Genomic DNA, 26,421 nt, shown 5'->3' with positions numbered 1-26,421 from the left:
CATCAGAATCTGAATTGATTTTATTGGTGGAAATAACATTAAAGAAGAAGTAATGATATTTCCTGCTGCTCTACCCTGCAAATAATGGGACCTTTTCATCTGACCTGCAGCTGGAACCTTCCATGTATAGTCTCCCTCATTAGAATGTGAGCTCTTAACTGATCCAACTATTATGGAGAGAAATTTGAAAATGCTTAAAGGGCTATAAAACTTTGACCAAGCAATACCACTATTATATCTGTACTCCAAAAAGATTGAAGAAAAAGGACCTTTATGTACAAAACTTTATAGAAGCTCTTTTCATGGTGACAAAGAATTGGAAATTAAAGAAATGTGTGTCAATTGGGGAATTAACTGAACAAGTTGTGATATATAATTATGATGGAATACTACTGTGCTATAAATAATAACGAGCAGGATGCTTTCAGAAAAACCTGGGAAGATATGGGTCTCAGATCATAGAAGAACTCAAAAAAGAATTTTGAAAATCAAGAGAGAGAAAAAAAATTGGGAAGAAAAATGAAAGTGATGCAAGAAAATTGTGAAAAACAAGTCAACAACTTGCTAAAGGAGACCCAAAAAAACATTGAAGAAAATTACACCTTAAAAATAGACTACACCAAACAGCAAAAGAGGTCCAAGAGGCCAATGAGGCAAATAATGCCTTTAAGGAATTGGCCAAATGGAAAAGGCGATCCAAAAGCTCACTGTAGGAAATAATTTTGTAAAAATTAGAATGGAACAAATGAAAGCTAATAACTTAATGAGAAATTATGAAACAAAACCAAAAGAATGAAAAAATAGAAGACAGTGTAAAATATCCCACTGGAAAAACAACTGCCCTGGAAAATAGATCCAGGAGAGATAATTTTAAAATGATTGGACTTCTTGAAAGCCATGATAAAAAAAAACCAAAACCTAGATATCATGGTTCAAGAAATTATCAAGGAAAAACTGCCCTGATATTCTAGAACCAGAAGGTAAAATAGAAATTGAAAGAATCCACCAATCGCCTCCCAAAAGAGATCCCAAAATGAAAAGTGCCAGGAATATTATAGCCAAATTCCAAAATTTCTAGGTCAAGGAGAAAATACTGCAAGCAGTCAGAAAAAAACAATTCAAGTATGGTGGAGTCACTATCAGGATAACACAAGATTTAGAAGCTTCTACATTAAAGGATCAGAAGGCTTGAAACATGATATCCAGGAGGGCTAAGGAACTAGAATTGCAACCAAGAATCACCTACCCAGCAAACTGAATATAATCCTTCAGGAGAAAAAAATCTATATTCAATGAGATAAAGTACTTTCAAGGATTCTTGATGAATAGACCAGAATTGAATAGAAAATATGACTTTCAAATACAAGACTCAAGGGAGGCATAAAAAGGTAAACAGGAAAGAGAAATTATAAGGGTTAAATAAGGTTAAATTGTTTATATTCCTGCACGGAATGATAATATTTGTAACTCACAAGACCTTTCTCATTATTAGGGCATTTAGAAGGGGTATATATAAACAGAGGGCACAGGTATGAATTAAATATTAAGAAATAATATGTAAAAAACAAAATTAAAAGACGAGAGAGGAATGTACTGGGATAAAGAGAAAGTAAGAGAAAAAATTTTCACAGTGGAAGGGAAGAGGAGGGAGGTGAGAAGTGAGTGAACCTTACTCTCATCAGAACTGGCTCAAAGAGGTCGTAACATACACACTCAGCTGAGTACAGCAGTCTATCTTACCCTACAGTAGGAAGGGAAAGGGAAAAGAGTGGGGGGGGGCATGAGTGACAGATGAGAGGGCAGACTGGGGGAGGGGGTAGTCAGAAGAAAAACACTTTTGAGGAGGGACAGGGTAAAAAGGAGAGAGAATAGAATAAATGGGGAGGAGGGACTAGGATGGAGGGAAATATAGTAAGCTATAATAGTAACTGTGAAAAAAAATTTTGAAGAGTTTCTCTGATAAAGGCCTTATTTCTCAAACATAAAGAAAACTGAGTAAAATTTATAAAAATAAGAGCCATTTCCCAATTGATAATCCAAAGATGTGATCAGTTTTCAGATGAAGTAATCAAAGCTATCTATAGTCATATGAAAAAATACTCTAACTCAATATTGATTAGAAAAAGGCAAACTAAAACAATTCTGAGGTGCTACCTCATACCTATTAGGTTGGCTAATAGGAAAGAAAAGATAAATGACAAATGTTGGAGGGGATGTGGGAAAAATGAGACCTTAATGCACTGTTGGTGGAGTATGAACTGACTCGACCATTCTGCATAACAATTTGGAACTATACATAAAGGGCTATAAACCATGCATACCCTTTGATCTAGCAATACCACTATTAGATCTATATCCCAAAAGAGATCAAAAACTAAAAAGGAAAAGGACCTATATGTACAAAAATATTTACTGTAAGAAGTGATGAGCAGGATGCTCTCAGAAAAACCTGGAAAGACTTGGATTGGCTAATGTAATGTGAAATGTACTGTGTACAAAATAACAGCAGTATTGTAAGATGACCAGCTGTGAATGACTTAGCTATTCTCAACAAAGCAGCAATCCAAGACAACTCTGAAGGACTTACAGTGAAAAATGCTATCCCCACAGAAAGAACTGATGGTGTCCAAATACAGATTGAAGTATACTTTACTTTCTTTATTTTTCTTGATATTTTTACCTATGTTTTCTTCTACATGACTATTATGTATGTTTTTCATGACTATCCATGTATAACATATCAAATTGCTTGCCTTCTTTTTACTTTTTTTTTGAAGGGGGGAAGGCAAGGCAGTTGGGGTTAAGTGACTTGCCCAAGGTCACACAGCTAGTAAGTATGATCAGTGTCTGAGGCCGGATTTTAACTCAGGTCCTCCTGACTCCAGGGCCAGTGCTCTACTCAGTGCACCACCTAACTGCTCCCGAACTGCTTGCATTCTTAAATAGGGGTTCAAATCTGACCTCAGACACTTAACATTTACTAGCTGTGTGACCTTGGGCAAGTCACTTAACCCCAATTGTCTTGCCTTCCCCCCTCCAAATAAAAAAAGCAAAAAACCCATTGTTTTCACATGTAAGTAGGGAAAAATAAAATACTAAATGAAAGCTTTAAGAAAAACATACATGAACTTATCCTGAGTAAAGTAAGCAGAACCAGGAGAACACTGTATATAGCAACATTCTGCGATGATCAACTTTAGCTCTTATCAGCAATACAATGCTCTAAGACAATTCCAAAAGACTCATGATAGAAAATGTTATCCACATCCAGAGAAAGAACTATGGAGTCTGAATGTAGATCGAAACATACTATTTTCTATTTTGCTGTTTTTGTTTCTTCTTTCTTGTAGTTTTTCCCCTTTGGTTCTGATCCTTCTTTCATAAGATGACTAATGTAGAAATATGTTTAACATGATTGTATATGTACAGCTCTTATCAGACTGCTTATCATCTTGGGAAGGGGGGGGGGTAGGTGAGGAGAAAGAAAATTTGGAACTCAAAATCTTATTAAAGTGAATGCTGAAAAACATAAAATATATATTCTTTAAAAAAAAAAAAGGAAAATCTTGATAAGACTTATATGAACTGATGCAATGTGAAATGAAAAGAACCAGGAGAACATTGTACATAGCAGTTGGTGTAATGGGAATGCAAATTTGGAAGATCTTCCCTGACCCTAGGCTAAAGTGCACCTGAAGCCTGGGGAGGGAGGCTTGTTTTTCAGTAGGTACTTCTTGATTGGCCAGTGAGTCAATAAGGTTGTTACATTCTCTGAGCCAGGAGAAGGCTATATAAGCCCTGATGTGTAGTTTTGTTTTAGGACTCACTTTGAGAAGTGTTCTGTAATTTGATCTGAATTCTGGGAAGCCGTTGTTGAGAGTCCCCTGGCTTTGAAAAATCCAGATGTTGAAACCCAGATGTTGACTGGGTATGGATGTAATGGTTGGACAGTTTGGAAATCTGTCTACTTGATCTGTTTCTGTCTTGATAATTCTGCCTGTATACTTTGAAGTTCGGGGTGCTGACCTTTTTCCCCTGAACAAGGTAAACGATATATGTCTGACTGATTAAAGTAAGCTTGTTAACCCATTTTGAGTTGCTTTCCTTTAACAAAGCAGATCCAAGAACGTGTGGTAGCTGCAAACCCTGAGGATGCTTGGGGTGCTTGTTGCTACAGTTGGTCATTGTCCTTTGTTCTCAAAGTGAACCAAAATGACATCAAGGTCAAAGTACAGCGTGTCTGACTATGGCTAATCAGACCAATACAAGCTCAGAAGGCTCTACCACAGGTCAGGCATAAATAGTCCAGTTAAATATCTGGAGTAGAAATGTCTCTAAATTACAGATCTCACAATTTCTCATTTGCTCATAGAATAAAGAATAGAATTCTTTGATGTAGACATGCCATGCTGGACAGTTCTGTGTCCGTGTCTCCACGTCTTACTATCAATTCCAAAGTTCTTCAGAGAGACCTTGAGAATGTCATTGTAGCATTTCTTCTGACCTCCATGTGAGCACTTGCCTTGTGTGAATTGTCTGTAAAATAATCTTTCAGGTAAATGTACTTTTGGCATTCAAACAACATGACCAGCCCATTAGAGTCATGCTCTCTCTATAGTAAAGTTTGAATGTTTAGCCGTTCAGCTTGAGAAAGGATCTCAGTCTTGCCAGGTGATCTTAAGAATCTTTCTAAGACAATTCAAATGGAAGCAATTCCATTTTCTGGCAAGGCTCTGGTATTCTGTCCAGGTTTCACAGGCATACAGCTTTGAGGTCAGCACAACAGCTCTGTAGACTTCACTTTGGTATGCAGTCTAATAACCTCTTTGCAGCCTCCCAAACACTGATCTAGCTCGAGCAACATACATAGTACCAGCAACAGTATAAGGATGATCAGCTATGAATGATTTGGCTTTTCTCAACAATACAATGGTCCAAGACAATTCCAAAGGACTTATGATGAAAAATGCTATCCATCTCTAGAGAAAGAACTAATGGAGTTTGAATGCAGATAGAAGCATACTTTTAAAAAAACCACTTTATTATTCTTAGTTTTGTTGGTCTGAGTTTTCTTTTGCAATATGGCTAAAATGGAAATGTTTTACATGAAATGTTTATACATGTATGATAATATCAATGAACTGTTTGCCTTCTCAAGGAGTAGGGAGGGAAGATTGGAGAGAATCCAGAACTCAAAAATTTTTTTAAACATGTTAAAATGTGACAGCTAGGTGGCACAGTAGATAGAGTGCCAGTCCTGGAGTCAGGAGAACCTGAGTTCAAATCCAATCTCAGACACTTGACACATGTACTAGCTGTGTGACCTTGGGCAAGTCAATTAACCCCAATTGCCTTGCCTTCCCCCCGTGGAAAAAAAGAGAAAAAAAAGTTTAAAATTTTCATTTACATGTAATTGAGTGAAAATAATAACAATAATAATAATAATAATAAAAGAGGACTCTTTGAGACAAGGAACTATCTTGCTTTTCTATTTGTAATGCCCAGCACAGGGTTTTGCATATGGTTAAGTGCTTAATAAATACTTCATATTCACTCAGCTTTTCAATTTTTTAGGGAACTCTCTAGGACTATAAATTGGAGAGCAGGTGCCAATCAGTTGGCAAAAGAAGTTTCCTTATTGGCAGTTCCCCATAGCAATGAAACTGCATAACCAGGGCTTCTCATACATGCATATAATTAATTGTATGTAACCGTGAAATTCTATGTTGTCAGGGAAAGGTAACATTACTATAACTCAGTTTTAGACTACCAGTGTTTCCCCGATAAGAAGACACTGTCTTATTAAATTTTTTGGACAGAAAAACACCAGAGGGCTTATTTTCAGGGGAGGGCTTATTTTAATGAACACTGACAGCAATGACATGTGACTCCTCTACAATTGCTTTCTTATACTCAACAGTATAGCTCTTCCTTTTTGTACTCATGTCTGGGGGTCAAAACAGACAGAATAATAAAATTATGACCATCAGTCCTTCTTTTCACTCCATCATGCCCCCTGAGTTCTTCTTTTTTCCTCCATCATGCCCCCTCACTCCCGCTTACATACCGGGTTTTTATGTTGTCCTGCCTCAGCTCTCCTCCGCGGCACTGCTCTCAATGGCGCCAGCAAGCAAATCACTGGGGAAGAACAGGATGACGCACTCACTGCTGCAGCTCTGATTGGATGCAGCTCAGAGCGCGGCGTGTGTTTCACCCGGGGGGGAGGGGACGGTGCATACAGAGGGTACCGTAATGTAGCGTGTAGTGCAGGGGATCACCTTCACTACAGTAGCAATCTCAATATGGCTTATTTTCGGGGGAGGGCTTATTTTAGAGGAATCTTACACAGTAAGGGGAGGGCTTATTTTCGGGATAGGTCTTATTATTGGGGAAACACGGGTAGTTATTCTGATATAATAATAACAGACTAGTTATTTACTCATATGATACCACTGTCACCGAAAAGACAACAAAGACTTGAGGAAATAGAATAGGTAACTTTGACAACAGAATGGGAGAATCTTTGAGTTTAGATTTCGTTTGGGGCACAGTCCTGGCTCTAGGGGGGATTGTTACTGTTGTTTCCCCGATAATAAGACCTATCCCGAAAATAAGCCCTCCCCTTACTGTGTAAGATTCCTCTAAAATAAGCCCTCCCCCAAAAATAAGCCCTATTTAGATTGCTACTGTAGTGAAGGTGATCCCCTGCACTACACACTACATTACGGTACCCTCTGTATGCACCGTCTTCCCCCCTGTGAAACGCACGACGCGCTCCGAGCTGCATCCAATCAGAGCTGCAGCAGTGAGCGCGTCATCCTGTTCTTCCCCAGTGATTTGCTTATTGAATAAAGGTACAATTTTTTGTTCACATTTACCTGTTTATTAAAATTGCTGTCAATGTTCATTAAAATAAGCCCTCCCCTAAAAATAAGCCCTCTAGTGTTTTTCTGTCAAAAAAAAAATAATAATAAGACAGTGTCTTATTATCGGGGAAACACGGTAAAAAGAAATAGCAGGTGGTAGGCGGAGCCAAGATGGCAGAGTAGAAGCAGGACCTTTCCGCAGCTCCGGCTTCCACCCTCCCCAATCCATGTAAAAAGGGGACTCTAAACAAACTTTAGAGCTACAGAACCCACAAAATGACACAGAGAAGCTAACCTCCCGCTGAGGACAGCCTGGCAGGCCGGTAGGAATCGGCCAGCACAGTGCTCTGGGAGCTGAACCCAGCCCCACGCTGAGGTTTTAGCCCCAGGGTGGGCCTGACCAGCCACCAGCCAGAGGGATTCCAGATCAGCAGCAGCTGTGGCCGTTTCCAGATTTATCAACACATAGACACAAAGGACAAAGTGAGAGGTCAGTACAGTCTGGACTTTGGGACTAGTAAGTGGGAGCATGCGGCTTTTACTCCCAGGGCGAAAAGCCGCTGAGCTGCTGGCACAGCCAGCCAGCACCACGTAGCAGCTTCAGCTCTTGGCCTGCAGACTGTAGGGGGACCAAGCAACCAGTCTGAGGGGTAATCACTCTTGCTTTAACCTGCTTGGATCTGGATCGCAGTCTAGGGTAGAGGTTCTGGGGTGTGTGTCCAGCTTGCCAGAGCGTGTGGAGACCTCAGAAAGGGCACCCATCTAATATCTCCTGCAGCTGAGAAAACACCAGCATTTGGGACAAAAGCTCCCCTGTCTGGTGGCAGAGTCCTACTGTGGCAAAAAGCCCATAAGTCAAGTAATTGAGTGGCAAAATGAGCAGGCAAAGGAAACAAAGCAGACAGAAGATTCCAACAATACACTCCTATTTTGGGGACAAAAAGGAGCAAAGCATGGAACAGGAGGAAAACAGTGAAGTCAGAACTCCTGCACCAAAAGCTTCAAAGGAAAATACAAGCTGGTTATAGGCCATAGAGGACCTTAAGAAAGATTTTGAAAACCAAATAAGAGAAGTGGAGGAAAAATTGGGAAGAGAAATGAGAACAATGCAAGAAAATTATGAAATGAGAGTCAACAGCCTGACTGAGGAAAAGAATACCTTAAAAAACAGACTGACTCAAATGGCAAAGGAGGCCCAAAAAGGCAATGAGGAGAAGAAAGCCTTAAAAAGCTGAATTTGCCTGATGGAAAAAGAATCTCAAAAACTCAATGAGGAGAATCATTGCTTCAGAATTAGATTGGAGCAAATGGAAGCTAATGACTTTATGAGAAATCAAGATGCTGTTAAACAGATCCAAATAAATGAAAGAATAGAAGGCAATGTGAAATATCTCATTGGAAAATAGATCCAGGAGAGATAATTTGTAAATTATTGGACTGCCTGAAAGCCATGACCAAAGTAAGAACCTAGAAATCATGCTCCAGGAAGTTCTCAAAGAAAACTGCCCAGATGTTTTAGTTTAGAGGGCAAAATAGAGGATGAAAGAATCCACTGATCACCTCCTGAAAAAGATCCCAAAAAGAAAACTCCTAGGAATATCATACCCAGGTTCCAGAATTTCCAGATCAAGGAGAGAATATTACAAGTAGCCAGGAAGAAACAATTTGAATATTGTGGAAACACAATCAGGATAACCCAGGATCTGGCAGCTTCTACACTGAGGGATCGAAGGGCTTGGAATATGATAATCCAGAGGAAAAAGGAGCTGGGATTAAAACCAAGAGTCACCTACCCAGCAAAATTGAGTATCATGTTTCAGGGGAAAATATGATCATTCAGTGGAATAGAGGACTTTCAAGCATTCTTGCTGAAAAAACCAGAGTTGAATAGAAAATCTGACATTCAGATACAAGAAGCGAGAAGCATGAGAAGGTAAACAGGGAAAAGGAATCATAAGGAACTTATCAAAGTTGAACTATTAACATTCCTACATGGAAAAACAATAATTGTAACTTACGAAACTTTTCTCAGTATTTGAAGGGATTATATATATATATATATATATATATATACATACACACACACATATATATGTCTATATATGAGGGTATATGGGCATATGAATACATATGTGAATGTGTGTATATATGTGTAAAGGTATACATAGATAGAGGGCACAGGACCAATTTAACAGGAAGGGATGATACTTAAAAGGTGAAATTAAGAGGTGAGAGGAATATAATGAGAGGAGATGGGGAGAGACAGTTTGGGGTAAACTATCTCATACAGAAGAGGCAAGGGAAAATGGTTACAATGGAGGGGAAGAATAGGAAGGCAAAAAGGAATGGGTAAACCTTATTCCCATTGAATTTGGCTTGAGGAGTGAGTGAAATACACACTAAATAGGGTATCTCACCCTCCAGGAGAATGGGGAGGAAGGGGATGAGAGGGGGGATGACAGAAGGGAGGGTAGGCTGGCGGGGAGGGAGGTTGGAAGCACTCACTTTTGAAAATAGACGAGATCAAAGTGGAGAGTAGAGCGGGTGGGAGGTAGGATGGGAGGGAGGGAAGTGTAGTCACTTTTACAATGTATCTACTATGTTATTGTTTTGCATTGGCCACACATGTGCAACCTATACTGAACTGCGTATCTTCCCAGTAGGAGTGGGTGACGGGGAAGGAGGAGAATGAATCTGGAATTAAAAGTTTTGAAATAAAATATTCAAATATATATATATATATATGTATGTATGTGTGTGTATATATACATATATACATGTATATATATACATATATATATACTATTATTAATACCATCTTACAGGTAATTGGGAAATGGGATGTGAAGGCACTGAGGCATAGCGATCCACTGGAAAAGTGTAAAGAGGTATAGGGGAAAATGTGGGAGAGAGCAGATTGGAGGAGGGGATATCCTGTGGGACTGCTATTTTGGGGCGGTGGGTGGGGGAGAAATGGGGAGAAAATTTGAAACTCAAAATCTGGTGGAAAAGGATGATGTAAATCAGAAGTTAATAAAGCATTAAACAAAAAGAAATAGAAGGTGCTATGAAAGACATATTTTATTTATTTCACATTTTTAAAGGCCAGTCCTGAGCAAAAGCAGGAATAAGAACAAAGAGAGTGTAGAATATGAAAATGCCTTCTTTACTGATATTGTCCTGGTTTTTAAATTGTTCTGGTCTGTTTATAAGACAATAATCTTTGGACCTCGGCTGCATGTGTAATGTATATGTGGTACATATAAACTATGCATATATAAGATATGACTCTTCAATAACTCTAATTTGTAAAATTAAGATTATATACTAGGCTTATCTACTAGGTCCTCTACAACTCTTGTTTTGGGACAGACCTTTCCTACTGCACTTCTAAGTTGTCTTGGGCTGGAAATTTGTTTCACCCTATCTTTTAGCTGGTTTTGTTGGTTCTGCTATTCCAAAATTTATTTCGAGGCGTTATTTTAAAGTTATCTGGAGGTGAATTTGGGAGAGCTAAGGTGATTTCCTGCCATATCCATCTTGGCTCCCACAAGCTGGGCTCTTGTTTTGTAACAACCTCCAGATTATATCTTTCCAATCAAACAGTCTTCCTCTTCACTCTATTCTCTGCCATCATCTTCACTGACTACTAAATCAATCACATAACCTGAAAATATCTTTATCTCAACTCCATTTATTGTTATATCCATTCTACTTCACTGTGACGTAGTGGATTGAGTGCTGGGCCTGGCATGTGGAAGACTCATCTTCCAGAGTTCAAATCTGGTCTCAGATGTTTAATAGCTATGTGACTCTGGGCAAGTCACTTACCTATTTGCCTCAGTTTCCTTTCTGTAAAATGAGTCAGAGAAGGAAATGGCAAACCATTCCAGTATCTGTGCCAAGAAAACCCCAAAAGAGGGGTTATGAATAGTCAGATATGACTGAAAAAAATGACTGAACAACAACTTCACTTTAACTACCTAGATGGTTACACCCTGAATTGTATCATTATTCCACAGCAACACCTCAAATTTCTAACTCCCTCCCTATAAATATAATCTTACTTTCCACTTCACACCTCCTAACACCTGACTTTTCTCTCCCTTGAGACCTCAAATTCCTTGATCCTACCTTTTCCTGCCAAGATATCAGAGGTATCTGGTATGGATTCCAAAGTCAGAAAGTTTAGGACCTTCTTTTTCTCATCTCCTTGCTATGCCACAGTGCCAATCTTAGATTACTACTGCCCCCTCTCAACCTACACACATACATACCAATTATTCATTTTCACCACCTCCACTTCTAGTTTGCTGATCATTTCTAGAAAGAAATATTCAAGTCCATTTGATTTAAGAATTTTCCCCCTAGGGTTATAGAAGTGAGGAAACTGTACTTCTTTGAACTGAATGGCATCAACTTATATTTGTTATTTTTAGCACTTTGGAGGATTTATCCCTTTATTCCTCACATTTTTTCATTAATATTAATAGTCACTCTTTAGCACGAAAGGAAATTATTTTAAGGGAAGTGGATTTTCTTGTTATCATTGCTTTTCTGGGAGTAACTTAAAATTATCGTACTATATGACTTAGTTATTCTCAGCAATAATACAATGATCTAAGACAACTGAAGGACTTATAATGAAAAATGCTATCTATCCCCAAAGAAAGAATTGATTGTGTCTAAATATATATTAAAGCATATTTTTTTGCTTTATTTTTTCTTGAATTCTTTGTCTATTATTTTCTTTCACAACATGACTATTATGAATGACTACATACATATAACTGCAGGGTTAATGGGATATGAAGATCTTCCCTGTTCATTAATAGGCCTCATGACCACACCCCACCAATCACAGATGTTTTTGACATCCCATGCCGAGTCTATTCGAATGGGCTCTCATGACTTTCTGTACTAAGTCAATCAGAAGCCAAGAAACTCTAAGTGGAAAATGAAGCATTTCCTTTCACTTTATGAAATTTTAAAAAGAAGTCCAAAAAAGAACCCATTAAGACATTTCATCATTCACAAAATATTTCCTCTTATTGTCTCATTACTTTCCCAACTTGGACAGAATTAAGAATACAAAAAAAATCAATCAATAAACATTAAGTGCCTACCATGTGCTAAGCACTGTACTGTGGATACAAAAAACATCCTATGACCAGGTTGACTCATCTCATCTCTCATGATCAGCCAAATTCACAGATTTAAGTTACAGGCTTAATTAAGGGAGCTAAAACTCAAAGAGGGGCCCAACCAATACATAATGAACTGATCATTAATACATAATAAATTGACTAAGCCTTATTAAAATAATGTAAAATCAAGTAGCATATCAATTTAAAATTTCACACTGAGAAAGAGAGTTTAGCAGCAGAATTGGCTTTTTACTCTTTAGAATTTGTAAAAGGTACCATTTAATGGCCATTTAGATCAACAGAGCTCAACAAGTACATCTGGGCAAGCTATTTCTGAGATTTTTTTCCAGTTTAACAACAGAAGTCCCACTGGGCTTGGTTCTGAAATACTATAATATAATAATATAATGACTACTGACTACTGCATTTATAGTCAATGACCATTCCATCCACTTTACTACTGTCATTGTTTGGATGTAAAAATAATTATTTGCCAAGGGAATACAGAAGATTTCATAATAAAGACTGATACTCAAGTCAGAATTGAGGCTTATGTCAGGTTTATATCTGCTAACTACATTAGCTTAGAAACAAAACAAAACAAAATTTTAAATACGAAAGGTGGTCCAGACAACACAGTTGTCACAAACAACACAATGACAACCAGATGGTCCAGTCTCTTGCTTAACTGCCTGTGAAAAATAAGATGAAGGACCACTAGGATGGGAAAAATCCTAGTCCTACTCAAATATTCACTCAGAAATAGAAGGGACTTTCCCTTGGAAACACAAAGTTTTCTCAAGCACCAGAGATAAGGAAAGATAAAGACTGTCAAAACTAATGGGGACTACATGATTATCTTAATAGATGCAGAAAGAGCTTTTGACAAAATACAGTACCCATTCCTATTAAAAACACCAAAGGGCATAGGAATAAATGTAACTTTCTATAAAATGATAAGTGGTATCATACTATCTAAACAATCAGCAAGCATTATCTATAATAAGCTAGAAGTCTTCCCAATAAGATCAGGGATGAAGCAAGGATTACCATCATCACCACTATTATTCGATACTGTACTAGAAATTTTAGCTATAGCTTTAATAAGAGAAGAAAAAGAAACTGAAGGAATTAGAATAGGCAATGAGGAAATAAAACTCTCACTCTTTACAAATGAGACTTGGAGAATCCTAGAGAATCAACCAAAAAACTATTTGAAATAATTAACAACTTTAGCAAAGTGGCAAAATATAAAATAAATCCACATAAATCATCATTTCTATATAATTACCAACAACATACAATAGCAAGCGATAGAAAGATAAATTTGATTTAAAGTAACTGTAAGACAACATAAAAGACTAACCTGTCTCTGTAGTTTTCTCAATTTAGAGCACAGAAGTGCTGGACTGAAACTCTATCAGCTCTCTCAGGTACTCTTCTCTAAAAGTTTCCAAATTGATCAAGTCACCCTTTAAGCACATGCTGGGAGTTCTTAAAGATAAGAATCTGAGAGAATCCAAGCCAACAGTCTCTTCATTGGTCACCAGAAGTGTTGCAAGAATTTTCAGGGTCCTTGCTAACTACTGCAGAAAACACTGAAGTTTATCTACTCAAAAGTATGACACACACCATCAATAAGTGATGGATATGTATTTCTCACAATTCCAAAGATGACAGACAGACAAATAGATGATAGATAGATGACAGACAGATAGATAGACGGATGGACAGACAGATGATAGATAGACCTAAAGGCAGTCTCTTCTCCTAGGTAAGTCATGCAGGGCAAATTATAAAGCAGTTTGGGGGAAGCTCACATAGGGTACACAAACAGGAAAAGATATATTTTTAGCAAAAGAAAAAGATGCTTAAACTGTTATAAAGAACTTTAACATATATTTTCACACCAGACCAAAGAAAATATCTTCCTTATCAGTCTGTTAATTAACATTAGTAAACTCCTATTACTTGCCTTAGGATAAAGAGAAGTGGGTGTGTTCTTGGAACTATTCAAAGTCCTTTGAGTTTTCTTTTGTAACCTTAAAGGGACTGGGGTATAACAGCAAATATAGCACAAAATGGAGTCAGTTATGTTCTCCTAAAAATCCATTTTTGATACTACCTTTCTAGCATTCTTGTACATTATATCTCCTCCCCCAATCTTACTCTTTGATCCAGTGACATTGGTATCCTTCCTGCACAAGATATACCATCTCCCAGCTCCAAGCATTTTTGCTTGCTGTGTCTCGTACCCAGAACATTCTACCTCATTTCTACTTCCTAGCTTCTGTGGACTCCTGGGAAAGTCTCACCTTCTGCAAGAAGCCTTTCCTGATTCTCTTCCTTTCCCCTTCCCTCTGTTGGAGTATCTCCAATTTAACAGCTGTGTATCTTGGTTGTACATTAGACTGGGAGCTCCTCAAGAATGAAGACTGGGGGTGGCTAGGTGGTGCAGTGAATAGAGCACCGGCCCTAGAGTCAGAAGGACCTGAGTTCAAATCTGGCCTCAGATACTTAACACAAAGACTAGCCGTGTAACCTTGGGCAAGTCACTTAACCCCAATTGCCCTCCAAAAAAAAAAAAATGAAGACTAATCTTTGCTTTTATTCATATCACCAGTGCTTAGATACACAGGTAATTAAGAAATATTAGTTGACTGACTGACATAAAAGGTTCCTGTTATAGAAATTCAGAAAAGGGAAAGATTCACTGATACCAAGACCTTCAGGAAAGGCAGAGATTAGGCTATGAGACCAGACTTGAACTGGGCCTTCAAGGCAGAAGAAATCTTGGGTTAAGAGGTGTACTTTATATATAATACAGTAGGTATGCATTTATTCATTCAATGAGCATGTATTACTTACTGTGTGCTAGGCATTGAGTATACACAGAAAAAAAGAATATAATTTCTACCCTCGAAAAATTTATAGTCTGCTGAAGAAAAACAACAAATAACAGATAAGAACACACAAAATATATACAAAGTAAATTCAAAGTAGTTGAGAGAGAAGGGCATGAACAATTCAGGTAGGGGTGGGAGTGAGGAATCAGAATTTGCCTCTTATAAGAGGGGGCCCTTAAGTCTTCACTCAGTGAAAGGTAGTGATTGTGAGGTAAGAAGAGATGTTATCATTTCAGATATGGGTATTCAGTAAATGCTAGCTTTATAAAGACTTGTCTGCGCTATTCAGTCGTATGCAGCAAACTAAGACCAGTGTTTCCTCTTAAAAGGTCTGATTAGGTCTCCACAAACAACCCCATGCCCAACTCTGAGTACAGAAGCCACAAACATAGCAAGTACTAGATTTATAGTGGAAAGATGCTGGGTCCCATTCTTTGTTTTGCAACTGAAATCTTGGAGAGGTGTAGGGTATGTTCAGGGAAGACTAAAACCGTTGGCCTGAGGGCTGCTGAGCCCTTTTTAGGGCTTCTTTACACCACTGGTGTCCACCTGATTCAGCCAACTTTCACCTGTGGTTCCAAGAAACTGCAACTTGATCAGTGGCCATACCCCAGTAAACTGCTTTGGACAGATGGGCTAAACCAGGTTAAGGGCAACCAACTGTTCTCAAACCCTTTAGTGAGTTAGGTGGGTATCTACCTCAAGCATATGAAGACATTACCCCAGCAGAATGGGTGGATAAGAACAATGTGGGTGTCTGAGCAGCCTTTTAAGGACCACATTGCTCACCTGCTAGTGTGAGAAAAGAACTAGAAAAGGAGTCCTAAATTTTTTCTGCTTCGCCCAACCCTGGCCTGCTTACCATGGCAGGTACCCTGTGGTAGAGACACAAAAAAATGTACAAAAACGTTTGCAAAAATGAATCATTACCATCAGTACATGGAATATATGCACACTTAGAGACAACACAAAATCCAGGTGTCCTGAAAGATGAACAGCTTTTGTTGTGAGAGAACTCAGTATCATATCCAAATAGCAGCCCTGAGTGAAATAAGGCTGGGAAATGAAGACCAACTTACCAAAGTCAGAGCTGGATATACATTTTTCTGGTGTGGACAGAGTGAAGGGAAATGCCACGAAGCTGGTATAGGTTTTTCAATCAAAACTCATCTACTCAACAAGCTTGTATGCCTACCAAAGAAGTGAATGGGAGATTCATGATAACGCAATTGCCATTTGCAGGAAAGTACCACACCACCATTATGCATATGCTCCCACCATGATGAACCCTAAAGAAGTCAAAGAAAAATGTTAAGGAGACCTTCATCATCAATGTACCAAAAGAAGATAAGCTTATACTTTTGGGTGACTTTAATGGAAGAGTAGGCACAAACTATCAGAAATGGCAGGGAATCCTTGGGAGGAATGGAGATGAAAATAGCAACAGTCACTTACTACTGAAGACCCTGGCATATCATGACCTTCTCATCACCAATATGGTCTTCTGTTTACCTAAATGCAATAAAACCTAGTGGATGCACCCTCACAGAAAACACTGGCATTTAAGAGTCTATGTCATTGTAAGGAGAAGAGACAGACAAGATGAGAGTGACAAAAGTGAGAAGTGGTGCAGAGTGCTAGGTTGATCATAGTCTTATCCTCTACATACTCACATTCAACAAAAGTGGTGGCCCAAGCCAAGATGACCAGAAGATTTAATATCAATAGATTAAAGCATTTCTCTAAGCAGAAACAGTTCACTGCTAACTTGGAGGCAAAGCTACCCAACAGTGGGCAACAGTGGAGCAGAAAAGGAGTGGGTAATGTTCAGAGATTTGGTGTACAGCACTGCATTTACTCATCTGGTCTAGAACACTCACAAACATCAAGATTGGTTTGACAAAAATGATGGGGAAATTCAGAAGTTTCTAAATGAGAAAAATAAGACCACCACAGCATTTACCAGCAGGATAGTTCATCCATTTCTAAGAAGGCACTGTTTAACTCCATCAAAAGTCAAGTGCAAGCAAAGCTTAGAGAGCTGCAGGATTCTTGGCTCAGTAAGAAGGCAGATGAAATTCAGCTTTATGCAGATAACAATCCAAAACGCTTTTATGATGACCTGAAGGCTATTTATGAGCCAAAGACCGATGGTATATGTCAACTTCTCAGTGCTGAAGGAGTCACACTGATTAGTGATAAAGACATGATCCTGGAAGAGATGGGCTGAACACTTCCCTAGTGTTCTCAACAGACTATCATCAATCAACTCTGAAGTCACTGACCACATACTTCAGGTTGAAATCAATCCTCCTCTAGCTGAATTTCCAACTAAAGAAGAGGTTTTGAAGGTCATTAGGCTCCTCTCATGTGGCAAAGCACCTAGTGTTGATTCTATTACAGCTGAGATTTACAAGACAGGGGGTCCACTGCTCATACAAAAGCTGACTGAAATTTCTGAGTTAAGTGGCAATAGGAGGTTATCCCTTAGGAGCTCAAGGATGCCTCCATCGCTATAAAGGTAAAGGAAATACACTGTCCTCTGACAATCAAAGCAGGGGTCACTCTCTTAGTCACTGCTGGCAAAATTCTGGTCGGAGTCATCCTTAATAGGCTGATTCTTCACCTGGAAGATGGTCAACTGCCTGAGAGGCAGTGTGGCTTCAGAAAGGAGCAAGAGGGGGAGCTAGGTGGCACAGTGAATAGAGCACCTGCCCTGGAGTCAGAAGGACCCGAGTCAAATCGAGCCTCAGACATTTGACACTTACTAACTGTATGACCTTGGGCAAGTAACTTAAACCCAACTGCCCTGTCTTCCCCCCTCCAAAAAAAAAAAAAAGGTTAAGGAATACTTTATATGGTGTTTGCTGCCCAACAACTCCAGGAGAAATGCCAGAAGCAGAATAAAATTCTGTATACAACATTCATTGATGGGACTAAGGTCTTTGATACTGTCAAACATGAGAGCTTGTGGAAAATTCTGTCAAAATTTGGTTGCCTAAAAGCAGCAATTATCAAAACTACTTGGTACTGGCTAAGAAACAGAGTGGTGGACCAGTGGAACAGGTTAGGTACACAACACACAGTAGTCAATGGCCACAGTAATCTACTGTTTAATAAACCCAAAGACTCTAGCTTCTGGGATAATAACTCGCTGTTTGACAAAAACTGCTGGGAAAACTGGAAAACAGTACGGTAGAAACTAGGCATAGAACAACCTCTTGGGCCCAATACAAAAATAGTCAAAATGAGTACATGATTTAGATATTGTTGTGAAGAGAATAAGAGCAAACTGAGATCTGGGTTTTTAGATAAATTTAGAGTGGATTTATTGATCAAGCACTCAACTGCCTAGAGTATACACTCAAATCAGGTAGCCCCCAAACGGCTTATAAAGGCAAAAACCACAATTGGGGAGGGGAGCTAGAGTAAGCAATGACATACAGAAGCCAAGAACAGCCATTGGTTGGATCCATAGTTCAGGGCTAATTTGGAAAACATGGCTCAAGGGTACAATGACATGACCAGGGTCCTTCCTAGAACAGGGTGGAGGGCACAGGGTCATGGAACAGGTTAGGGTCATGTTCTGGGTGAAGGGTGTTGGGGACCCTGCTTGGTCAACATCCTGGGTGGAGGACCTTGCTTGGTCAACATCATGGAACAGGGTGGTCTCTTGTATGGGACAGACCTGCCCCATGATCTCTATACAGGCTTGCATCATAATCCTTATACTGTTTCAAGGCTTACTGATTTAGGGAAGTTCTAACTTAAGAAAAGATAAGGGAGCAGGGGACTATGTCTTGGGTAACTTTTACCCAGGACTATGCCTTTAAGCTGTTACAAGCAGTTACAGGGTTTAGGATAAAAATAAAGACAAATATAAAGGGGCTTAATGGTGGCTTATTGGTGGGCTCCAAATCAGGTGGCATGTGATGTGGGTTACCTTACAACATTATAAAGGCTGATACTATAAGCAAATTAGTAGAGCAAGGAATAGTTTACCTGTCAGACCTATGGAGAATGGAAGAATTTGACCAAATAAGAGAAAGAGAATACTATGATATGCAAAATGGATCATTTTGATTATATTAAAAAGGTTTTGCACAAAGTCAATGCAATCAAAATTAGAAGGAAAGAAAAAAGCTCAGAAACAATTTTTTTATAGCCAGTGTCTCTGATAAAGACCTCATTTCTAATATATATAGAGAACTGAGTCAAACTTATAAGAATACAAGCCATTCCCCAATTAATAAATGGCCAAAGAATGTGAATAGGCAGTTTTCAGAGGAAGAAATTAAAGCTATCTACAATCATAAGAAAAAATGCTCTAAATCACTATTAATTAGAGATGCACAAATTAAAACAACTTTGAGGTACCACCTCACACCTATCAGATTGGCTAACATGACAAAACAGGAAAATGATAAATGTTGGAGATGTGAGAAAATTGGAACACATTCATTGCTGGTAGAATTGTGAACTGATCCAACCATTCTGGACAGCAATTTGGAACTACACCCAAAGGGCAACCAAACTGTGCATACCCTTGGATCCAGCATCCACTGCTAGGTCTATATCCCAAAGAGATCATAAAAATGGAAAAAAGACCCACATGTACAAAAGTATTTATAGCAGCTCTTTCTGTGGTGGCAAAGAATTGGAAATTGAGGGGATGTCCATCAAATGAGGAATAGCTGAACAAATTGTGGTATATAAAAGTAATGGAATAGTATTGTTCCATAAGAAATGATGAACAAGTGGATTTCAGAAAAACCTGGATTTATATGAACTTATGGTGACTGAAATGAGCAGAACCAGATCACTGTACACAGTAACAGCAAGATTGTGCAATGACCAACTTTGATAGACTTATCTCTTCTCAGCAATGCAATTATCTAAGACAATTCCAAAAGACTCATGATGGAAAACGCTATTCATATCCAGAGAAAAAACTGTGGAGTCTGCATGCAGATTGAAGCATACTATTTTCATCTTTTTCATGGGTTTTGTTTTCTTTCTTGTGGTTTTTCCCTTTTGTTCTGATTCTTCTTTTGCAATATGATTTACATAGAAATGTTTAATATGATTGTACATGTATAGCCTATATCAGATTGCATGTCATCTTGGGGAGGGGAGGAGGGAAGGTGAAAAATTTAGAATTCAAAATCTTATAAAATGTTGAATGTTGAAACTAAAAATTAATGAACTTTTTTTTTTAAAAAAAAGGAAATACGGAAAAAAAAATTTGGTTGCTTGGAGAAGTTCATCAATATTGTACCTCAATTTCATGACACCATGCTTGCATGAGTTCTAGAAAATGGATGACGGTCTCCCACTTTCCTAGACAACAATGGAGTGAAACAAGGCTCCCATTCTTTTGAGCATGATGCTTTCAGCAATGTTATGAAGACACCTTCAAAGAGGATGAAAACGGCATCAAGGTCAGCTACTGCATTGATATTAAACTATCTAACTTGAAAAAGCTATAAGCCAAGACTAAAGTGGAGAGAAAACTGGTACATGGTTCTTTTTTTTTCGCAAATGAATGTGCACTTGATGCATTCTCTGAAAGTGAGATGCAGAAAATATGAATTGATTCTCTGCTGTTTGTGTTAATTTGGGCCTAACAAGTAACAGCAAGAAAATACTGGTTCTCCACCAGCCATCTCCACACCATCCATACATGGAATCATTGATTACAGCAAATTGAGAAATATTGGCTGCTGTGGATAAATTTACATACTTTCCAGGGATGTCCACATAGATGATGAGGTTGATGCATCCACTGACAGAACTAACTCAGTGTTTGGGAGGCTCTGAAGGAAAGTGTAGGACAGAAAAGATATTAGGCTGCCTACCAAACTGAAGGTCTACAGACTGCTGTGCTGACCTCATTGCTGTATGCCTGTGAAACCTGGACAATATAGCAGAGTCATGCCAAGAAACAGAATTCTTTCCATTTAAAATGTCTTAGGAAGTTTCTAAAGATCACCTGGCAAAATAAGATACCTGACCCTGAGGTCCTTTCTCAAACTGAACTGCCAAGCACTAAACTCCACTGCAGAGACCAAAATTATGATGGACTAAATGACAAACATAAGTTTGCCTAAAAGACTATTTTACATAAAACTCACACCAGGCAAGCATTCACACTGAGGTCAGAAGAAATGATACAAGGACACTCTCAAGGCCTCTGAAGAACTTTGGAATTGAGCGGGCTGAGCTAAGATGGTGGAAAAAAGGCAGGCTTGAAAAAGGCAGGAGAGGGGACTTGCAGAGTCAAGACAGAGGAGTAGAAGTAGGACCTCCACCCAGCTCTGTCTTCCACCTTCCCCAATCCATGTAAAAGGGGACTCTAAACAAACTTTGGAGCTTCAGAACCCACAAAATGACACAGAGAAGCTAACCTCCCACTGAGGACAGCCTGCAGTCCAGCAGGAATCGGCCAGCGCAGTGTTCTGGGAGCCAACTCCAGCCCCAAGGGAGCCAGAGTGTTTTAGCCCCAGTGTGGGCCTGACCAGCGGCTGGCTGGAGGGACTCCAGATCACCAGCAGCTGTGGCCCTTTCCAGATTCATCAACACATAGATGCGAAGGAAAATGTGAGAGGTCAGTGCAGTCTGGACTTTGGGACCAGTACTAGGGAGAGCTTCAGCTTTTGCCCCCAGGGCAAGAAGCTGCTGAGATTCCCGGCACAAACAGCACCAGGTGGGGGATTCAGTTCCTGGCCTGCAGAGTGTAGGGGGACCAAGCAACTAGTCTGAGGGGTAATCGCTCTTGCTTTAACCTACTTGGATCTGGATTGTAGTCTAGGGTGGAGGTCCTGGGGAGTGTGACCAGCTTGCCACAGCATGTGGAGGCTTCATAGAGGGCACCCAACTAATACCTCCGGCAGCTGAGAAAATGCCAGCATTGGAGACAAAAGCTCCCCTGTCTGGTGGCAGAGTCCTACTGTGGCAAAAAGCCCAGGGGTCAAGTGACTAAGGGGTGACATGACCAGACAAAGGAAGCAAAACAAACAGAAGTCTCCACCATTAGACTACTATTTTGGGGACAAAAAGGAGCAAAGCATGGAACAGGAAGAAGACAGTGAAGTCAGAACTCCTGCACCAAAAGCTTCCAAGAAACATACGAGCTGGTTACAGGCCACAGAGGACCTTAAGAAGCAGATAAGAGAAGTGGAGGAAAAATTGGGAAGAGAAATGAGAACGATGCAAGAAAATTACAAAATGAGAGTCAACAGCCTGCATGAGGAAAATCACACCTTAAAAAACAGACTGACTCAATTGGCAAAAGAGGCTCAAAAAGGCAATGAGGAAAGGAATGCCTTAAAAAGCCAAATTTGCCAGATGGAAAAAGAATCTCAAAAGCTCAATGAGGAGAATCGTTCCCTCGGATTTAGACTGGAGCAAAGGGAAGCTAGTGACTTTAAGAGGAATCAAGATGATGTTAAACAGATCCAAACAAATGAAAGAATAGAAGGTAATGTGAAATATCTCATGGGAAAAACCACTGACCTGGAAAATAGATCCAGGAGAGATAATTTAAAAATTATTGGACTACCTGAAAGCCATGATCAAAGAAAGAACCTAGAAATCATCCTCCAAGAAATTATCAAGGAAAACTTCCCTGATGTTTTAGAACCAGAAGGCAAAATAGAGGTTGAAAGAATCCACTGATCACCTCCTGAAAAAGCTCCCAAAAAGAAAACTCTTAGAAATATTATAGCCAGGTTCCGGAATTCCCAGATCAAGGAGAGAATATTACAAGCAGCCAGGAAGAAACAATTTGAATATTGTGGAAACACAATCAGGATAACACAGGATCTGGCAGCTTCTACACTGAGGGATCGAAGGACCTGGAATAGGATATTCCGGAGATCAAAGGAGCTGGGATTAAAACCAAGAATCACCTACCTAGCAAAACTGAGTATCATGTTTCAGGGGAAAATATGGTCATTCAGTGGAATAGAGGACTTTCAAGCATTCTTAATGAAAAAAAGAGAGTTGAATAAAAAATTTGACATTCAGATACAAGAAGCAAGAGAAGCATGAGAAGGTAAAGAGGGAAAAGAAATCATAAGGAACTTATCAAAGTTGAACTATTAACATTCCTACATGGAAAACGATAAATGTAAATGATGAAACTTTTCTCACTATGAAAATAGTTGAAGGGAATAGAAATATATATACATATATATACATGTCTATATCGGAGGGTATATGGTCGTATGAATACATGTGTGAATGTGTGTATATATGCTTACAGGTATACATAGAGGGCACAGGACCAATTTAATAGGAAGGGATGATACTTAAAAGGGGAAATTAAGAGGTGAGAGAGGAATATAATGAAAGGAAATGGAGAGAGACAGAATGGGGTAAACTATCATAAAGAAGAGGCAAAGGTAAAGGGTTACAATGGAGGGGAAGAACAGGAAGGCAAAAGGGAATGGGTCAACCTTATTCCCATTGAATTTGGCTTGAGGAGAGAATGAAATACACACTAAATAGGGTATCTCAACCTACAGGAGAGTAGGGGGGAAGGGATGAGAGGAGGGATGATGGAAGGGAGGGCAGGCTGGGGGGAGGGAAGTTGGAAGCACCCACTATTGAAAAGGAACAGGATCAAAGTAGAGAATAGAACAAGTGGGAGGTGGGATAGGAGGGAGGGAAATATAGTCAGTCTTTTACAATATATCTACTATGTTATTGTTTTGCATTAGCTACACATGTACAACCTATACTGAACTGCTTATCTTCCCAGTAAGGGTGGGTGACAAGGCAGGAAGGGAATGAATCTGGAATTCAAAGTTTTAAAATCAAATGTTTAAATATATATATACTATTATTAATACTATTTTACATGTAATTGGGTAATAAGATATACAGGCACTGGGGCATAGAGATCCACCATGCCCTAATGAAAAAGTCGATAGGGGTATGGAAGAAAATATGGGAGAGAGCAGATTGGAGGAGGGGATATCCTGTGGGACTGCTATTTTGGGGCGGTGGGTAGGGAAAAAATGGGGAGAAAATTTGTAACTCAAAATCTTGTGGAAATGAATGATGTAATTCAGAAATTAATAAAGCATTTGAAAAATGGAAAAAGAAAAGAAAAATGTGAATTGGTCTCAGGCCATGGAAGAACTCAAAAAGTATTCTGAAAATCAAGCAAGAGAGGAAGAGGAAAAAGTGAGAAGAGAAATAAGAATGATGCAAAAAATCAAAAACTTTGGAACTGTGAGTAATGAGTGACACTGGTACAGGACTGTTCAGTATGGCATGCCAACCTCAAAGAAGACATTGTACTCTATGAGCAAACCAGTATTGCAGTACCTCAAAAGAAAGGTGAGATGCACAAATTTAGACATCTCTACTCCAAATATTTAAATGGACTATTTGTGCCTGAGCTGTGGTAGAGCCTTTTAAGATCATATTGGTCTGATCAGCCAGTCAGACATGCTGTACACTGGCCCTGACACAGTAATGTCATTCTGGTACTCTCCGAGCACTAAGAGGAACAACCCATTTAATCCTGGACAAATAACTTAATCAGTTTTATTTGCAAAATAAAGGTTAGATGATCTCTCCCATTCCTTTCTAAATGTCAGCTGAGCATGAGCTTTGTCTGCTTCCTTCATGGTGGAAAGACTTCAATTGTTTCTTTCATTTTAAGTAATGGTCCTCAGGAACAAATTATGCTTTTCGGCAACCCAGATCATATGAATGAGAGAAAAGATATCTCCCATTTCCCAATGAGAGTTTATTTAGTAACAAAGTTCTTCAAGATAAAAAAAAACCCCCACAAATATTATCTCTTCTTCATTTGTAGATCTTCCCAGGACTTTTATAACATGGTAATTTACATTTGTGGGCAATTAGGTGGCACAGTTGATAGAGCACTGGGCCTGGAGTCAGAAAGACCCACATTCAAATTCAGCCTTAGCCAATTACTAGCTGTGTGATTCTGGGCAAGTCATGTAACCCTGTCTGCCTGAGTTTACTCATCTCTGTAAAATGAACTGGAGAAAGAAATGGCAAACCACTCCACTACCTTTGCTGAGAAAACTCCAAATGTGGTCAGGAAGAGTCTGCACACTGAAACTTTGACTTAATTTACATTTATTGCTATCTGCTTTGCTGCAGCACCCTAAGGACCATGAATAGTTTCCATCTGACTTGCAGCTAAAACCTATCTGTGTAAGTCTCTCTCCATCAGAATACAAGCTCTTTGAGAGCAGGGATTGTCTGACTTTTTCTATTTGTAACCTCAGCATTTAGGACAATGCTTTTGTATACAGTGAGCGATTACTAGCGTAAGATGAGCTAAGTAGCCAGTATGGATAGAGGAGTGGACCTGGAAAACTCAAGTTCAAATCCAGTCTCACTTTATTAGCTGTTTGCCATCGAACAAAACTTCCTTCCTTCTCTGTAAAATGTAGATGATAATAATAATGGCATGGCACCTACCTTCCCAGGCAGTTTTATCATATAAGACAAGAGCCGTAATTTTTTACAAACCATAATGTGATATAAAATTCTAGCTAATATTAATAAACTCTTCATTCATTCATTCCTTTTGAGCCCCCTAAAACGGGAATGGAGTTCCAGAACTGATGGTTCTAAGGCTACTAATTTCAGTTATGCTCCAAGCACAGCGCCCGGTACAAAAGAGGCGTTTAATAAATGTTAACTGAGTGAATGAGGGACCGAAATCCTAGGGCGCAGAACCCTCTGGAAGGGACCAAACCTAGTTGGTCCGCGCCGGCTCAGAAAGGCTTCCTTCCCCCTCCCCCTCCCCCTCTCCCCAACACCCCAGGTCAGGTGACAAAACACCTGGGCCCAACCGCTACAAAACAAAAACAGAAACAGAACGCAGGGACGCCCGATGCTCGCGGCATTAGGGCGCAGTTCTCGAGGAGAGGCCACAAGGGGCGAAGCGGTTGGAGTCCTGGGCGGCGACTGACGGCTGCCTGTGGAACGGAGTTCCCGGAATGGGGACAAGGCCTGGCTGGGACAGGAAGGCTCCGGAAGATGGGACTGGGAGGGGAGACGCTGCGACAGGGTAGGGACGGGGAACTCACAGGTCCAGGAGGTGACTGACCCGCCGGGAAGGAGGCATGACGGCCTAAGGACTGGCTCTGAGCCTCGATCCGATCCCCTCCACTCCCAAGGTAGCCAGGCCACAGCCCGGATGCTCCGCCCCTCCCATCGCTAGACCGCGGTTGACGTCACGACATTCTTTCTAGAGGGCGAGAGCATCTGGGGAAAAGGGGCGGGTCCGCAAAGAGTACCTGGAGAGTTGACCGCCTTACCCTCGTGAAGCCTCATGGTAATTGTAGTCCAAGTGTTGGCTTTGAAGGCTGCCCAAGGGAAAGAATATGGGATTTGCTGACCAGATACTTGATTTTGAATCTTTGCTTTATAAATCCCTTTGACAAATTACTTAGCCTCTTCTGATCCTTTAGTTTCTTCTTCTGTAAAATTCTGTAAGATTTTGGA

General features: G+C 39.6%; 1 protein-coding gene across 3 annotated transcripts in view; it reads right to left on the bottom strand.

Annotated features, from left to right (window-relative positions):
• Window positions 1–26,178, bottom strand: part of AMN1 (antagonist of mitotic exit network 1 homolog) — an 84,470-nt gene extending 58,292 nt beyond the window's left edge. The window contains exons 1-2 of one of the 3 annotated variants that reach the window (XM_069094859.1): window positions 26,004–26,156; window positions 15,999–16,110 (exon numbers count right to left, since the gene is read on the bottom strand). Coding sequence is in view for 1 of the 3 variants with exons in the window: in XM_069094857.1 (XP_068950958.1) it covers window positions 26,004–26,041 (38 nt within the window). In the remaining 2 variants the exon portion in view is untranslated. Of the gene's footprint in view, window positions 1–15,998; window positions 16,111–26,003 lie in introns of all 3 variants that reach the window. The other 2 variants (XM_069094858.1, XM_069094857.1) reach the window with 2 other exon arrangements.
• Window positions 26,179–26,421: the final 243 nt, after the last annotated feature.

This window comes from Petaurus breviceps, unplaced genomic scaffold, assembly GCF_028583685.1.
Source record: "Petaurus breviceps papuanus isolate PSGF00001 unplaced genomic scaffold, PetGlider_PUasm1.0 221, whole genome shotgun sequence".
NCBI lineage: Eukaryota > Metazoa > Chordata > Mammalia > Diprotodontia > Petauridae > Petaurus > Petaurus breviceps.
Note: the sequence above shows the minus strand (reverse complement) of the source record. Positions and strands in the feature narration are given on the sequence as shown.